We start from the raw sequence: 17,142 nt of genomic DNA, 5'->3' as shown, positions 1-17,142 counted from the left end.
GACAAAGGGTTTGATTAGGGCAGGGAAAATAGAGTACGAGAGGAAGCTTGCAGGGAATATTAAAACGGACTGCAAAAGCTTCTATAGATATGTAAAGAGAAAAAGGTTAGTAAAGACAAACGTATGTCCCCTGCAGTCAGAATCAGAGGAAGGAGGACACAAATAACCTTCCGGATATAAAAGGGGTCAGAGGGTCTAGTAAGAAGGAGGAACTGAAGGAAATCCTTATTAGTCGGGAAATTGTGTTGGGGAAATTGATGGGATTGAAGGCCGATAAATCCCCAGGGCCTGATGGTGATGGATTTTTTACAGACTGATGGCCTACATCCCAGAGTACTTAAGGAGATGGCTGTGGAAATAGCGGATGCATTGACAGTGATTTTCCAACATTCCATAGACTCTGGATCAGTTCCTATGGAGTGGAGGGTAGCCAATGTAACCCCACTTTTTAAAAAAGGAGGGAGAGAGAAAACAGGGAATTATAGACCGGTCAGCCTGACATCGGTAGTGGGTAAAATGATGGAATCAATTATTAAGGATGTCATAGCAGCGTATTTGGAAAGAGGTGACATGATAGGTCCAAGTCAGCATGGATTTGTGAAAGGGAAATGATGCTTGACAAATCTTCTGGAATTTTTTGAGGATGTTTCCAGTAGAGTGGACAAGGAAGAACCAGTTGATGTGGTGTATTTGGACTTTCAGAAGGCTTTTGACAAGGTCCCACACAAGAGATTAATGTGCAAATTAGAGCACATGGGATTGGGAGTAGTGTGCTGACGTGGATTGAGAACTGGTTGGCAGACAGGAAGCAAAGAGTAGGAGGAAATGGGTACCTTTCAGAATGGCAGGCAGTGACTAGTGGTGTACCGCAAGGTTCTAAGCTGGGGCCCCAGCTGTTTACATTGTACATTCATGATTTAGACGAGGGGATTAAATGTAGTATCTCCAAATTTGCAGATGACACTAAGTTGGGTGACAGTGTGGTGAGCTGCAAGGAGGATGCTATGAGGCTGCAGAGTGACTTGGATAGGTTAGGTGAGTAGGCACATGCATGGCAGATGAAGTATAATGTGGATAAATGTGAGGTTATCCACTTTGGTGGTAAAAACAGAGAGACAGATTATTATCTGAATGGTGACAGATTAGGAAAAGGGGAGGTGCAACGACACCTGGGTGTCATGATACATCAGTCATTGAAGGTTGGCATGCAGGTACAGCAGGCGGTTATGAAAGCAAATGGCATCTTGGCCTTCATAGCGAGGGGATTTGAGTACAGGGACAGGGAGGTGTTACTAAAGTTGTACAGGGCCTTGGTGAGGCCATACCTGGAGTATTGTGTACAGTTTTGGTCTCCTAACTTGAGGAAGGACATTCTTGCTATTGAGGGAGTGCAGCGAAAGTTCATCAGACTGATTCCCGGGATGCGGGACCGACATATCAGGAAAGACTGGATCAACTGGGCTTGTATTCACTGGAGTTCAGAAGAATGAGAGGGGATCTCATAGAAACGTTTAAAATTCTGATGGGTTTAGACAGGTTAGATGTAGGAAGAATGTTCCCAATGTTGGGGAAGTCCAGAACCAGGGGTCACAGTCTAAGGATAAGGGGTAAGCCATTTAGGACCGAGATGAGGAGAAACTTCTTCACCCAGAGAGTGGTGAACCTGTGGAATTCTCTACCACAGGAAGTTGTTGAGGCCAATTCACTAAATATATTCAAAAAGGAGTTAGATGTAGTCCTTACTACTAGGGGGATCAAGGGGTATGGCGAGAAAGCAGGAATGGGATACTGAAGTTGCATGTTCAGCCATGAACTCATTGAATGGCGGTGCAGGCTCGAAGGGCCGAATGGCCTACTCCTGCACCGAGTTTCTATGTTTCGATGTTTCTATAATGGCATGTGTCTTTAACTCGCCGTTATTTTGGCAGCAAATTCTGGCCCATTATTTTTGATTTGCTCTAGATTATTCTGTCGTAAAGGGATGATTTTGCAGGATAAACTCATGGGAAATGCATTTTTTTTAGAAGGATTTCTGTTCACTGGGAGTTCCCACATGAATAAACTTATTTGAGGAATTCTTTTCACTGAGCAATTGTACAATATCAGTCTCTCTATCAACACTGTCACAAGCAGATGCATTTTTACTTCCCAAATTGGGGTGAAATCCTGGTGCAACAAACGTAATGCCCGCCTAATTACACCAATGGCAGGATAACGGCAAATTTGTCCGTCGGGCTCATTTGTTTATTATCAGCGAGCTGCAGGCACCAGTACTGGCCCCAGAGGCAGCTTGCAGCCAGAGGAGGACAAAGGGTTTGATTAGGGCAGGGAAAATGGAGTATGAGAAGAAGCTTGCAGGGAACATTAAGACGGATTGCAAAAGTTTCTATAGATATGTAAAGAGAAAAAGGTTAGTAAAGACAAACGTAGGTCCCCTGCAGTCAGAATCAGGGGAAGTCATAACGGGGAACAAAGAAATGGCGGACCAATTGAACAAGTACTTTGGTTCGGTATTCACGAAGGAGGACACGAACAACCTTCCGGTTATAAAAGGGGTCGGGGGGTCTAGTAAGGAGGAGGAACTGAGGGAAATCCTTATTAGCCGGGAAATTGTGTTGGGGAAATTGATGGGATTGAAGGCCGATAAATCCCCAGGGCCTGATGGACTGCATCCCAGAGTACTTAAGGAGGTGGCCTTGGAAATAGTGGATGCGTTGACAGTCATTTTCCAACATTCCATTGACTCTGGATCAGTTCCTATGGAGTGGAGGGTAGCCAATGTAACCCCACTTTTTAAAAAAGGAGGGAGAGAGAAAACAGGGAATTATAGACCGGTCAGCCTGACATCGGTAGTGGGTAAAATGATGGAATCAATTATTAAGGATGTCATAGCAGTGCATTTGGAAAGAGGTGACATGATAGGTCCAAGTCAGCATGGATTTGTGAAAGGGAAATCATGCTTGACAAATCTTCTGGAATTTTTTGAGGATGTTTCCAGTAGAGTGGATAAGGGAGAACCAGTTGATGTGGTATATTTGGACTTTCAGAAGGCGTTCGACAAGGTCCCACACAAGAGATTGATGTGCAAAGTTAGAGCACATGGGATTGGGGGTAGTGTACTGACATGGATTGAGAACTGGTTGTCAGACAGGAAGCAAAGAGTAGGAGTAAATGGGTACTTTTCAGAATGGCAGTCAGTGACTAGTGGGGTACCGCAGGGTTCTGTGCTGGGGCCCCAGCTGTTTACACTGTACATTAATGATTTAGATGAGGGGATTGAGTGTAGTATCTCCAAGTTTGCGGATGACACTAAGTTGGGTGGCAGTGTGAGCTGCGAGGAGGATGCTGTGAGGCTGCAGAGCGACTTGGATAGGTTAGGTGAGTGGGCAAATGCATGGCAGATGAAGTATAATGTGGATAAATGTGAGGTTATCCACTTTGGTGGTAAAAACAGAGAGACAGACTATTATCTGAATGGTGACAGATTAGGAAAAGGGGAGGTGCAAAGAGACCTGGGTGTCATGGTACATCAGTCATTGAAGGTTGGCATGCAGGTGCAGCAGGCGGTTAAGAAAGCAAATGGCATGTTGGCCTTCATAGCAAGGGGATTTGAGTACAGGGGCAGGGAGGTGTTGCTACAGTTGTACAGGGCATTGGTGAGGCCACACCTGGAGTATTGTGTACAGTTTTGGTCTCCTAACCTGAGGAAGGACATTCTTGCTATTGAGGGAGTGCAGCGAAGGTTCACCAGACTGATTCCCGGGATGGCGGGACTGACCTATCAAGAAAGACTGGATCAACTGGGCTTGTATTCACTGGAGTTCAGAAGAATGAGAGGGGACCTCATAGAAACATATAAAATTCTGATGGGTTCAGACAGGTTAGATGCAGGAAGAATGTTCCCAATGTTGGGGAAGTCCAGAACCAGGGGTCACAGTCTAAGGATAAGGGGTAAGCCATTTAGGACCGAGATGCGGAGGAACTTCTTCACCCAGAGAGTGGTGAACCTGTGGAATTCTCTACCACAGAAAGTTGTTGAGGCCAATTCACTAAATATATTCAAAAAGGAGTTAGATGAGGTCCTTACTGCTAGGGGGATCAAGGGGTATGGCGAGAAAGCAGGAATGGGGTACTGAAGTTGAATGTTCAGCCATGAACTCATTGAATGGCGGTGCAGGCTAGAAGGGCCGAATGGCCTACTCCTGCACCTATTTTCTATGTTTCTATGTTTCTATGACTCAGATAGGTATAATTTGAGCAATTAGCCATTCCCCCTCCCGTTCCAATACACCAGCTGGCTGCCAATCCCTTTCCCCCAACATGTCCTCATGTACTACCCCTACCAAGCTTCATCTCCTCTTTAACGGTAACCCCCATCCCATTTCCCACACACAGCATCCCTCCCCCAACATTGGATGTATTTCTCCTCCTCCAATGGCTGGCTTTTCTTTGCCTTTATCCTCCGACCCCCACTTATCTGAATTTCCCTTCCTCACCACACCCTTCCTCTTCCCTACCCTCTCCCTTCCCCCTCGTCTTCCACTTTCCCCTCCCCAGCCTCCTTCTCCTTCCTTTTCCCCTTCTCATCCTCATTTCCTTCCTTTTCCCCTCCCCATCCTCCTTCTCCTTTCTTTTCCCCTTCTCCTACTCACTGTGAACTGTAAGCTTCACTAAAGGACAATTTAGTGTTCAGACAACAGAAAATCATGGTGTAAAAAGAAATAAAATGAACTGAAAAATAAAAAAGGGAATTCAGAAACATGACAACAAAGGAAGAAGAGAAAAATGAGGGGAAAAATGAATGATAAAATGAGATACATAAAAACAACAAACAGAATGTAAGGTGTAGGTTTTTAACAGGAAGATACCAATGATAATAAACAACAGAATGCAGAAAAAAATGCGAAGGGAATATGGTGAAATCAAATAGTATGATTTTGGAGAAACAAAAATGGCATGTTGGCCTTCATAGCGAGGGGATTTGAGTACAGGTTAGGGAGCTGTTACTACAATTGTACAGGGCCTTGGTGAGGCCACACCTGGAGTATTTGGTCTCCTAACTTGAGGAAGGACATTCTTGCTATTGAGGGAGTGCAGCGAAGGTTCACCAGACTGATTCCTGGGATGGTGGGACTGACATATCAAGAAAGACTGGATCAACTGGGCTTGTATTCACTGGAGTTCAGAAGAATGAGAGGGGATCTCATAGAAACGTTTAAAATTCTGATGGGTTTAGACAGGTTAGATGCAGGAAGAATGTTCCCAATGTTGGGGAAGTCCAGAACCAGGGTTCACAGTCTAAGGATAAGGGGTAAGCCATTTAGGACCGAGATGAGGAGAAACTTCCTCACCCAGAGAATGGTGAACCTGTGGAATTCTCTACCATAGAAAGTTGTTGAGGCCAATTCACTAAATATATTCAAAAAGGAGTTAGATGAAGTCCTTGCTACTAGGGGGACCAAGGGGTATGGCGAGAAAGCAGGAATGGGGTACTGAAGTTGCATGTTCAGCCATGAACTCATTGAATGGCGGTGCAGGCTCGAAGGGCCGCATGGCCTACGTTTCTATGTTTCTAAGTTTGATAACATGGGGTGGTAATTCCAGCTATGCTGCTGGATGTAGGGTGCTGTATCCCAGCTGCTTCCGTCCTGCCAGATGTGAAATCAGGATGGCAGTGTGGCTGAGTTCTTTGGTTGGTGCATTTTCTTCCTCATGCTGCTCGCTTAATCCTGGGGGATTGACTGGCACTCGATTCTTTCTTGGTGGACCCCTTTGACTGCCCAGAATGGCACCTATGTCTAATTTCTGCAGGTTCTGCAGAGTTCTAGTCTGAGATAGGTGGTGTCTACTTCACTATAACTTTATCATATGTACAACTTTGATATTCAACCCATTTAACATTTTATATTATGGACAAAATAAAACATCTTGGGCTAGAACCTCCACTTGTGTGCTTATCGTCCAAAAATGGGCGTTATTTCTGCTGTGGGCGTTAAAAAAGGGTTTTCAGATCGCCGGCTTCTCGCCCATTCTCAAAACACCTAGTTTCCATTTTTGAAAATGGGCGTTACCGTGAGCGATATCAAATGGGCGGCAGCGTTAATTTTTTTTGACCTTCTGCCGTAAAGTGTGGCCGTCCTTAGCACCCTTCGATTCCCGCGATTAAGGAGGACAAGGGTCATCATGGTATGCGCAGAAGAGGAGACAGAGAGAGAGGGCGCTCAGAGGCACTGAAAGCGTGTGTGGCTGTGGTGTGTGCTTGTCTGGCTGTTGTGGGAGGAACGACGGAGATTCACCAGTCGCAAAAAGCATACGAAGCACCAAGAACATAGTTGGCACCGAGTTTTTGTCCAACAAATAAGATATAACATGGAAGGGATGGAGGAGGCCCTGGAGCTGGTAACCAGGAACACTCGTGGCAGAGGGCTCCCAGTGGTCCCGGAGCACCGTACTGCACCACAAGGTGATGCACCCCCATTGCCAACTACACATGAGAGCCAGCAGCAACATCTTGCTTCCGGCTCGGAGCACGTTCCCACCTCGGGACCGTTCTCTGCCATATCCGTCCAAGCAGCGCTTCAGCCACCAACTAATGAAGCATCACCTGAGGACCTGGTGTCAGGAGTGGAATGGGAAGGGGTAGAGGTGGGGAGGAGAAGCGGGGCGGGCGCGGGGGGGGGGGGGGGGGGTGGTGTGGGTGAAGGGTTGGTTTGTAAAGAAATACTGATGATTTCAGACTAATGTTCCGTTTAAATGTTTTTTATTTAACTGTAGCATATTGGCTCAGATAGCTGCATCATTACACGCTGGTGATTCCTTAACATCAAAAGGTATAATCACACTTAACTTCAATTAACTTAAACTTTAACTGTCACCAAGGTGATGCCCATCATTGATGTATCACCTGCACACCCAGCATTTTGTCAGCCTTATAAATAACACCAACGTTCTTTCAGGCAAAGCGTTCATTTATGAGCTCCTGACATAAGGCTCTTGCAGCTATGATGCCACCACGGGCCCTTTCATGCGGTCTGCAGGGGGGTGGGGGCATGGCTTCAGTGTCAGCCTGATTGTCTGGGCCGATGTCAGCGTCCACCTCCTCGTCCTCCTCTTCCTCTCTCTGGTGAGGTGGACTGTCAGACTCATCAGGCAATTCTTGTCCCCTCCTGAGAGCCAAGTTGTGCAGCATGGAGCACACCGCCATGAATTGAGCTATCTGCTCAGGGTGGTATTGGAGGTCGCCTCCTGAGTGGTCCAGGCATCTAAAGCACTGCTTCAGCAGTCCATGGTTTTCTCCATAATATTGTGAGTTGCTCTGTGGCTCTCGTTGCATCGCCTCTCGGCCTCGGTGTGGGTGTCATGCAGGGGGGTCATCAGCCAGGTGGTGAGGCCATATCCTTTGTCACCAAGCATCCAGCATTGACCTTGTGGCTCATTGTTAAACAATCAGATACAGTGATCTCATGCAGGATGTGAGCATCATGGATGCTGCCCGGAAATTGAGCATTCACTGCCAGTATAATTTGCTGGTGGTCGACAACCAGTTGGACATTCAAGAAGTGGAATCCCTTGCGGTTCCTGAAAACCTCTGCATCCTGCCCGCATCGTGATGTGCGTACAGTCTATTGCTCCCTGCACCTTGGGGAAGTTTGCAATTCTGGAGAATCCTAGATCCCTCTCAGACTGTGCCTCCCTGGTCATCGGGAAGCTGATCAAGTCCCTCCTGCGTTTGTACAGGGCTTCAGTGACCTGTCTAATGCAACGATGTATGGCATGTTGAGAAAGTCCGCAAATATTGCCAGCTGTGGCCTGAAAAGAACCCGAGGCGTAGAACGACAGTGCCGCGGTGACTTTGACCTTGACAGACAGTGCAGTACTGATGGTGCTGGCAGGCTGCAGATCTGCCCTTATCAGCTGGCATACCTCAGTGATAACAACTTTGTGGAAGCGCAGTCTCTGAAGGCAGGTGGTATCAGGCAAGTCGAGGTAAGAATGCTTCTCCTTGTACTTGCTGGGGGTGTAACGTCTGGTCCTCCTCATCAGTCTGTCACGTCTTACATTGGGCACATAATGCAGTGCAGCCTTCCTTCGGCGATGTCGAGTCTGCTGCATGTATTTGGTCACCAAGAGAGGGTGAGAAAGGACAGGTCCCATTGCAGTAGCTCTCTGTTTTCCACCGATTGCTCACAAACAAGGAATGTCCCAACGAACACACCTCTTCAATTCCAATCGGTCACAGTATGTTCAAGATGTTTTTACAGATGTTCACATCAACTCCAGCGACCTGCAGAGTACATCCGAACTCCACCGAGGTTGAAGCACAGCAGCCTTTTAAAGGATGCGACATGTGATCTAGAACATGGCGACCATAATACTGTGATTAGTTCTGGTTAGTTCCACTTTTTGTGGGCGTTTTTTTGGGCGAGCGATATTGTGGGCAATATGTCTGCGAGGTGGTGAAATTGATGCTGGGTGATCTCATGGCCGCTAGTTTCGGTAAATATGCTCTTTACGCCAAAAAAAAGTGGGTGGGCGTTAATATTTAATCTCGGTGTTAAATCCTTGAGGAAAGTAACGCTGGGCGATATTAAGGGCGTTGAATTAGTCAATTCTGCTGATTCCGCCCCCAAAAAGTGGGCGGTCGGTAATATTTTTTCTCGCCGTTAAGCACACGGGGATAGTAATGCTCAATGATAAATTTCCAAAAAATGTCCAGCAGTTACCATTTTGTGCCAAATTGGGCGATATCTGGGCATTATACGTCATTTCAGCTGTAAAATGGGCGTTAAGTGGGTGTTAAGCATGCAAAAAAAGTGAAGGTTCTAGCCCATAGAACTGATCACATATATTAAACAATCTGATTGTGTGAAAGAATTTCAGAAGAAGCGTAACTTTATTTTATAGTCTTCTAATATGTATTGAAGACAAGCTACTTGGGCCTAAGCGCACTTTCACAGCTATATATCTAACACTTTGATTCCTCCTCACATGGTAATAGTAGTCTTTATTTTTATTATTAAACAATCCAAAATAATCATACCTGTCCCAATAGAGCAGATATTAAAGAGCTTTTTCCACTTCCTACATTTCCACAAACTCCTAAAAGTGATCCCTGAAAAAAATGTCAGAAGTTATTTATTAGACTTCTTGGACATTTCCTCAAACACAAGATAAATAAATATATGTGACTATTTAACTGGCATAATATATATAAACATGTACCTTCTTCAAGCAAAAGTTAATATTGTGAAGAGTCAATTCAAGGCCCTCTTTTCCTGTTGATGCTTTGGGTGTAATATCTGGCACCAGACCATTAATATTGATCTCATTTGTTCCATTTGTATTAAAAACAGCTTTTCCTTTTGCAATCTTGTCAGCAGGGTCTGATTTTTCTTCATTGACATTTGTATTGTCCCATGAAAGTGAAGCATTTTCCATCAGCACTGCATATGGAGAGTCTCGCAGAGTTTGCACGTATTCTACAGGATTTTCCATGACCAGAATTTTCTAATAATAAAGTAAGTTTTTGAAAGGAGAAACCATGTACAAATCTGAATGAAAATTTTGAGAATTGTTTAATTATGCTTTTGAAAACAATGTTCATATATATTTAAACCAATAAGTGTAAGATTATTAGCAGCCGTATTGGTTTACCTTTAATCTTCTTAAAGAAACTCTGGCCTCTGCAAACGCTTTAACTGAAAATGGCAGACTGGCCAATGTGAATTTCATTGCATTGAAAACTGCGATCACAGTAAATGCCTAGAGCGATGAGATAAATAAAAGATAAAGTTTAATGGAATGAATTTACAACCAGCCAGGATAACCCTTCAGTAAGTGCATTAGCAGTATTCTCTCCATTTACCCTTACCGTGGATGCTGTCAAATCATATCCCAACAGTGTATGCACAACAAATGTGAGGACTGTGGCCAATGTTGGTACAATAGGGGCAACGGAAGTATTCACACTCTGAACATATCCTGCTTTTTCTAATATCTTTCGTTCATCTTTCCGCACATCTGTATTAGAAAATGAGAAGCGTAACTTGTCCACAATCAGCACTGGGTTTACAGTCCCGTAAGATCTATAGAGCTTATATCATTTAAAATGTGCATTATTTGAAATCTTGTTCCTGGGTAATGATGTTGTTTCATATTTTGAATTTTAAAGAAACTCTAAAGCTACTTTATTTTGCTTTAAATACCATATACACAAATGCAAATGCGAGATAGACACAATTTGCATAAAGGCATCAAAGAATAGTGGGTACTTTAAAATAGCATTTTATATCGAACAGGTTTGTATTTACAAGATGTTCTTATGTTATATGTAAATTGGATGTCAAGATAAACAGCATGCTTCTAGTGAATAAATAATTCTTATTTCAATTAACTGAAAAATGCTTTATCTTACCACTAATAGAATGTGCAAATGATTTTTCCCATGCATACATTTTTATCAGTTTTATATGCGTCAACACTTCATTCATTAATCGCATGCGAGTGTCTGTATGACCAATGGCTTTTCGTCGAAATGATGTGCTAAATTGTGCCATGAACATCTGAAACCAATCAAAATCACAAATAAATGATCCTGTCCATCTTTCCTGCATGCCAATTTCATAAAACAATTTCTGAGCTTCAAGGTATTTGACTGGGAGATTGCACTCAAGAAAACATCAGTTGAGGACAAATGGAAAACATTTCAGGGCTTACCACTCAGCATACAAGATAAATACATACCGTTGACTAGTAAATGCAGATTACACAAAGGTGACACGAAGTAGATTAATAAGGCAACTTGAAGTGAAATTAGTAAGAAAGACAATCTCTATAGAGCCTTTGGGGAGAACAATGAAAGCAACTACTGGGAAGAATGCAGGAACATCCAAAAATAGTAAAAAAGACAGCCAAAGGATTGATGGCGAGCTAGATATTATGATAGCTGTCGAAACCAATTATGACAGTAAGAAATTTTATAACAGCAAGAGGAACAGAATTAACTGAAAATGCAAAATGATTATTTTCTTGAAGTATTCTTGATAGATGATACCAGTAACATGCCACCCATCATTAATTGTTTCACATCTAAACTTATCATCATCATAGGCAGTCCCTCGAACGAGGATGACTTGCTTCCACGCCAAAAGGGATGAGTTCACAGATATTTCAATGAAGGACCCGATATTCCAGTCCTAAACTCCAATTGAAAGGGTGGAAGATGCCTGTGCGTGGATTTTTTTTTACATGTGGTGGCCGTTGCACATCAGCCACCAGACGGGCTTGACAGAGCTAAGCCTTTATCCAGTGGCAAGGGTTAACCAGGACGACTGGAGACCTGCTCTGCTGCATGGACCTCGTGCGCACACATATCGCAGTGTGGGCTGGCCCGTGCTGCCCCTGGGTCCTCAGCTCTTCTGGGCTCCGTACCCTCATTTGCCGCACCTCCGCCATGATCTCTCGCCATTCCTCCGCCACAAACATTCGCCACACCTCCACCACAAACACTCGCCGCACCTCCGCCACAAACATTCGCCGCATCTCTGCTACGATCACCCGTCGAATCTCAGTCACGATCTCTCATCGCTCCTCTCGCAGTTTTCTCGCAGATCCGGCTGGCGGGGGGAGGGGGGGGCGGTGGGGCGCTGCTCCAGCTCTTTTATAGCTTGACCTGCGGAGGTGTTCTCTAAACTTAATGACATTGATATCATTCAGATGGATATCCTGAACATGATTGAAGGACTTCCTTGTACATTGAAAAACAATGGGGGTGAAATTCATCTTGGATTATGGTGCCAAACGGGCAAAGGCACATCAGCCGTCTGTTTTACACTCTGCCTGGTTTTACTTTCCATTGAAGTTAATGGAAACGAAAATTGGATGACGTGTAAAACTGATTGCCGATGCACTACAACCCAAGTCAAATTTCACCTCTAATATCTATAAAATACTAACAGTAAACATTGGCAGTCAATGAATACAAGGAAAGTCCTATTGTATTGGAAACAAGCTAATGTGGGATATATTTTGAAGAAAAGTGACAAAATAAATTCAGACCTGTTAGTGAGAGTGCACACAAGTCAGCTAAACTGACACATGTGAAATGTTTGATGTACTACAATTTGTAATTAATATGTTTTATTAAGCATTTCATTTCAATGTCATACCTGAACAGGCATGAATAAAATATAAGCAACAATTCCCAATAATGATGTAGGCCCAAGGATAATGTAAGAATATATTGTGCAACTGATCAGCAGCACTGGTGTACCAAATATAAAAGGACAAAATAAAGCAGCTTCAAATAGTCGATGGCCATCATTTGATAGAAGGTTCATAACCTGTATAAGCAAAACAAAATAAATTAAATTAATTCCAAGCAGTTTTGTTTTCACTCTTTGAGCCTCATTTCAAATCAGTCTGTATTTAAAGCTAACAGGTTGCAAACTTCCCTTTGGTTTCTGGTTTTGGACGGTTTGTTTTAGTCACAAATTTTGCCAAATTTTCCCATCTTGTTGAAGTACAAAACTTGAATCTGATCTGTCACATCCATTTAAAAAGAGAGAATTGTTACCATTCTGGGGAGAGATTTAGGGCCCAAGTTTCGACCTCAGTGCTCCTGATTTTTTTCAGCAACTGGTGTAGAACGGAGTATCTTAGAAATTCAAATTCTCGGCATTTAGTTTGCTCCAGTTCTAGTCAGTTAGAACAGTTTCACTTTGGAACAGAATTTTTTTTTCAAAAGGTGGTGTGTCCGGCCACTTACGCCTGTTTTCAAAGTTTTGGCAGTGAAAACTTACTCCAAACTAACTTAGAATGGAGTAAGTGAAGATTTTTGTACGCTCGAAAAAACCTTGTCTACACTTTAGAAAATCAGGCGTAGGTTACAAATCAGGCGTAGGGAATGGAGGGGGGGGGGGGTTTAAAGGGAAGTTTACAAACATCAAACACTTCAGTTTTACAAATAAAGAGCCATCATCAATAATAAATTATAAAACATCAATAAATCAACCAATAAATCAATCAAAAAAAATTAATAAGAAATAATTTTTTTTTTAAATCAAGAAATAGAACATTTTCTACTTACCGTCTGCAGCACCGGGAGCCCTCCAACAGCGTGCTGGGATGCTCCCCTCAGTGTGTCTCTGTCAGTGTCTCTATCTCTCTGTCTGTCTGTCTGTGTGTGTCTCTCACTCTCTGTCTGTCAGTGTCTGTGTTTCTGACAGCGAGGGGAGGGGAAGGAGGGGGGTAGAGGGAGAGGGGGGGAAGGGGGAGGGATGGGGTGGGAGGAAAGGGGGAGGGATGGGGGAGAAGGGGGAGGGAAGGGGGAGAAGGGGGAGGGGAGGGAAGGGGGGGGAGAGGGAAGGGGAGGGGGAGAGGAGAAGGGGAGGGGGGAGAAGGGGAAGGGGGAAGGAGAAGGGGAAGGGGGGAGGAGGAGAAGGAGAAAGGGGGGAGAGGAGAAGGGGAAAGGGGGGAGAGGAGAAGTGGAAAGGGGGGAGAGGAGAAGGGGAAAGAGAAGGGGGAAAGGAGAAGGGGGGGGAAAGGAGAAGGGGGGAGGCTGAACGGGCCAGGTCGGGGTGGAGGGAGGGAGGGAGGGAGAGGGAGGTCAGGTCGGGTGGTGGGGGGGGAAGCGCGGGTCGGGTCCAGTCCTGTCCGGGGGCGGGTGGGGGGGGGTGGGGGGGTGGGGGAGTCGGGTCGGTGTCGGGGTCGGGATCGGGTCCGGTCCGGGGAGGGGTGGGGGTGGGGAAGCGGGAGCCGAGTCGGGTCGGGAGCAAGCAGGAGCTGGGCGTGGGTGGCAGCCTTATGCACGCAGCCCCAGTGAGGCCATTTGGCCAGGGCTAGGGGCTGTGTGCTTCGGGCCCCTCCCACACAGTTTTGGGCGCCTGGAGCTACTGCACATGCACGTCCATTGTAGCGCGCATGTGCAGAGGTCCCAGCACTGTTTTCAGCGCAGGGACCTAGCTCCACCCCCAACTGCTCGTGCTGCGCCGCGCCTGACTCCAGAGGACCAGCAGGGAGCCGGAGAATCTGTAAGTTTTTTTTAGGCACACTTTGTGGCGCGACAAATGGGCGTCCAGGTCGGGGCTGCGCCATTCTAGGCACGGCCCGAAACTTGGGCCCTTACAGTCCTTAAGTTCAAGACCTGAGTATCACTTTCATCATTAAGGTGTCACAGAGAGGTGATGATGTGATTTATGCCCTTGGTAGCTTCATCACAAAAATTGTATATTATACATTTGGAAACAAAGCTCAGAAGACACATACCTCTTTAAAGTATTTGATGCAGACAGTGGCTGCATGTTTAATTTCTTAATTGAACCAATTGCTGTTACAATTTCAAGGTATTTATACATGATAATAGTGGTTCCCATAAACAGACCTGGTACTCTACAATAGACAAGAAGGGAAAGGAGGTGGGGTAGCTCTGTTAATAAAGGATGATATCGGGGCAGTTGTGAGAGACGATATTAGCTCGAATGAACAAAATGTTGAATCATTGTGGGTGGAGATTAGAGATAGTAAGGGGAAAAAGTCACTGGTGGGCATAGTTTATAGGCCCCCAAATAATAACTTCACGGTGGGGCGGGCAATAATCAAGGGAATAATGGAGGCATGTTAAAAAGGAACGGCAGTAGTCATGGGGGATTTTAACCTACATATCGATTGGTCAAATCAAATCGCACGGAGTAGCCTGGAGGAGGAATTCATAGAATGCATATGGGATTGTTTCTTAGAACAGTATGTTACAGAACCTACAAGGGAGCAAGCTATCTTAGATCTGGTCCTGTGTAATGAGACAGGGATAATAAACGATCTCTTAGTAAAAGATCCTCTCGGAATGAGTGATCACAGTATCGTTGAATTTGTAATACAGATTGAGGGTGAGGAAGTAGTGTCTCAAACGAGCGTACTATGCTTAAACAAAGGGGACTACAGTGGGATGAGGGCAGAGTTGGCTAAAGTAGACTGGAAACACAGACTAAACTGTGGCACAATTGAGGAACAGTGGAGGACTTTTAAGGAGCTCTTTCATAGTGCTCAACAAAAATATAGTCCAGTGAAAAAGAAGGGCGGTAAGAGAAGGGATAACCAGCCGTGGATAACCAAGGAAATAAGGGAGAGTATCAAATTAAAAACCAATAAGGTGGCCAAGGTTATTGGGAAACTAGAAGATTGGGAAAATTTTAAACGACAGCAAAGAATGACTAAGAAAGTAATAAAGAAAGAAAAGATAGATTACGAAAGTTAACTTGCGCAAAACATAAAAACAGATAGTAAAAGCTTTTACCGATATATAAAACGGAAAAGAGTGACTAAAGTAAATGTTGGTCCCTTAGAAGATAAGAAGGGGGATTTAATAATGGGAAATGTGGAAATGGCTGAGACCTTAAACAATTATTTTGCTTCCGTCTTCACAGTGGAAGACACAAAAACCATGCCAAAAATTGCTGGTCACGGGAATGTGGGAAGGGAGGACCTTGAGACAATCACTATCACTAGGGGGGTAGTGCTGGACAGGTTAATGGGACTCAAGGTAGACAAGTCCCCTGGTCCTGATGAAATGCATCCCAGGGTATTAAAAGAGATGGCGGAAGTTATAGCAGATGCATTCGTTATAATCTACCAAAATTCTCTGGACTCTGGGGAGGTACCAGCGGATTGGAAAGCAGCTAATGTAATGCCTCTGTTTAAAAAAGGGGGCAGACAAAAGGCAGGTAACTATAGGCCGGTTAGTTTAACATCTGTAGTGGGGAAAATGCTTGAAGCTATCATTAAGGAAGAAATAGCGGGATATCTAGATAGGAATATTGCAATCAAGCAGACGCAACATGGATTCATGAAGGGGAATCATGTTTAACTAATTTACTAGAATTCTTTGAGGATATAACGAGCATGGTGGATAGAGGTGTACCGATGGATGTGGTGCATTTAGATTTCCAAAAGGCATTCGATAAGGTGCCACACAAAAGGTTACTGCAGAAGATAAAGGTATGCGGAGTCAGAGGAAATGTATTAGCATGGATAGAGAATTGGCTGGCTAACAGAAAGCAGAGAGTCAGGATAAATGGGTCCTTTTCGGGTTGGAAATCGGTGGTTAGTGGTGTGCCACAGGAATCGGTGCTGGGACCACAACTGTTTACAATATACATAGATGACCTGGAAGAGGGGACAGAGTGTAGTGTAACAAAATTTGCAGATGACACAAAGATTAGTGGGAAAGCGGGTTGTGTAGAGGACACAGAGAGGCTGCAAAGAGATTTAGATAGGTTAAGCGAATGAGCTAAGGTTTGGCAGATGGAATACAATGTCGGAAAATGTGAGGTCATCCACCTTGGAAAAAAAAACAGTAAAAGGGAATATTATTTGAATGGGGAGAAATTACAACATGCTGCAGTGCAGAGCGACCTGGGGGTCCTTGTGCATGAATCCCAAAAAGTTAGTTTGCAGGTGCAGCAGGTAATCAGGAAGGCGGATGGAATGTTGGCCTTCATGGCGAGAGGGATGGAGTACAAAAGCAGGGAGGTCCTGCTGCAACTAAATAGGGTATTGGTGAGGCAGCACCTGGAGTACTGCGTGCAGTTTTGGTCACCTTACTTAAGGAAGGATATACTAGCTTTGGAAGGGGTACAGAGACGATTCACTAGGTTGATTCCGGAGATGAGAAGGCTACCTTGTGATGATAGATTGAGTAGACTGGGTCTTTACTCATTGGAGTTCAGAAGGATGAGGGGTGATCTTATAGTAACATTTAAAATAATGAAAGGGATAGACAAGATAGAGGCAGAGACGTTGTTTCCACTGGTCGGGGAGACTAGATCGAGGGGGCACAGCCTCAAAATACGGGGGAGCCAATTTAAAACCGAGTTGAGAAGGAATTTCTTCTCCCAGAGGGTTGTGAATCTGTGGAATTCTCTGCCCAAGGAAGCAGTTGAGGCTAGCTCATTGAATGTATTCAAATCACAGATAGATAGATTTTTAACCAATAAGGGAATTAAGGGTTACGGGGAGCGGGCGGGTAAGTGGCCAGATCAGCCATGATCTTGTTGAATGGCGGAGCAGGCTCGAGGGGCTAGATGGCCTACTCCTGTTCCTAATTCTTATATTCTTATGTTCTAATCCAAACACTTTACCTATTCTATA

At 44.6% G+C, this 17,142-nt stretch overlaps 1 protein-coding gene across 1 annotated transcript in view; it reads right to left on the bottom strand.

Moving 5' to 3' along the window:
* The window catches only part of abcc12 (ATP-binding cassette, sub-family C (CFTR/MRP), member 12), a 181,186-nt gene that overhangs the window by 145,103 nt on the left and 18,941 nt on the right, over nt 1-17,142 (bottom strand). The window contains exons 5-10 of the mRNA XM_070896944.1: nt 12,168-12,341; nt 10,415-10,562; nt 9,872-10,020; nt 9,655-9,762; nt 9,223-9,507; nt 9,041-9,112 (exon numbers count right to left, since the gene is read on the bottom strand). Coding sequence (XP_070753045.1) covers nt 9,041-9,112; nt 9,223-9,507; nt 9,655-9,762; nt 9,872-10,020; nt 10,415-10,562; nt 12,168-12,341 — 936 coding nt within the window. The remainder of the gene's footprint in view (nt 1-9,040; nt 9,113-9,222; nt 9,508-9,654; nt 9,763-9,871; nt 10,021-10,414; nt 10,563-12,167; nt 12,342-17,142) is intronic.

The sequence above is a fragment of the Pristiophorus japonicus genome, chromosome 13 (genome assembly GCF_044704955.1).
Source record: "Pristiophorus japonicus isolate sPriJap1 chromosome 13, sPriJap1.hap1, whole genome shotgun sequence".
NCBI lineage: Eukaryota > Metazoa > Chordata > Chondrichthyes > Pristiophoridae > Pristiophorus > Pristiophorus japonicus.
Note: the sequence above shows the minus strand (reverse complement) of the source record. Positions and strands in the feature narration are given on the sequence as shown.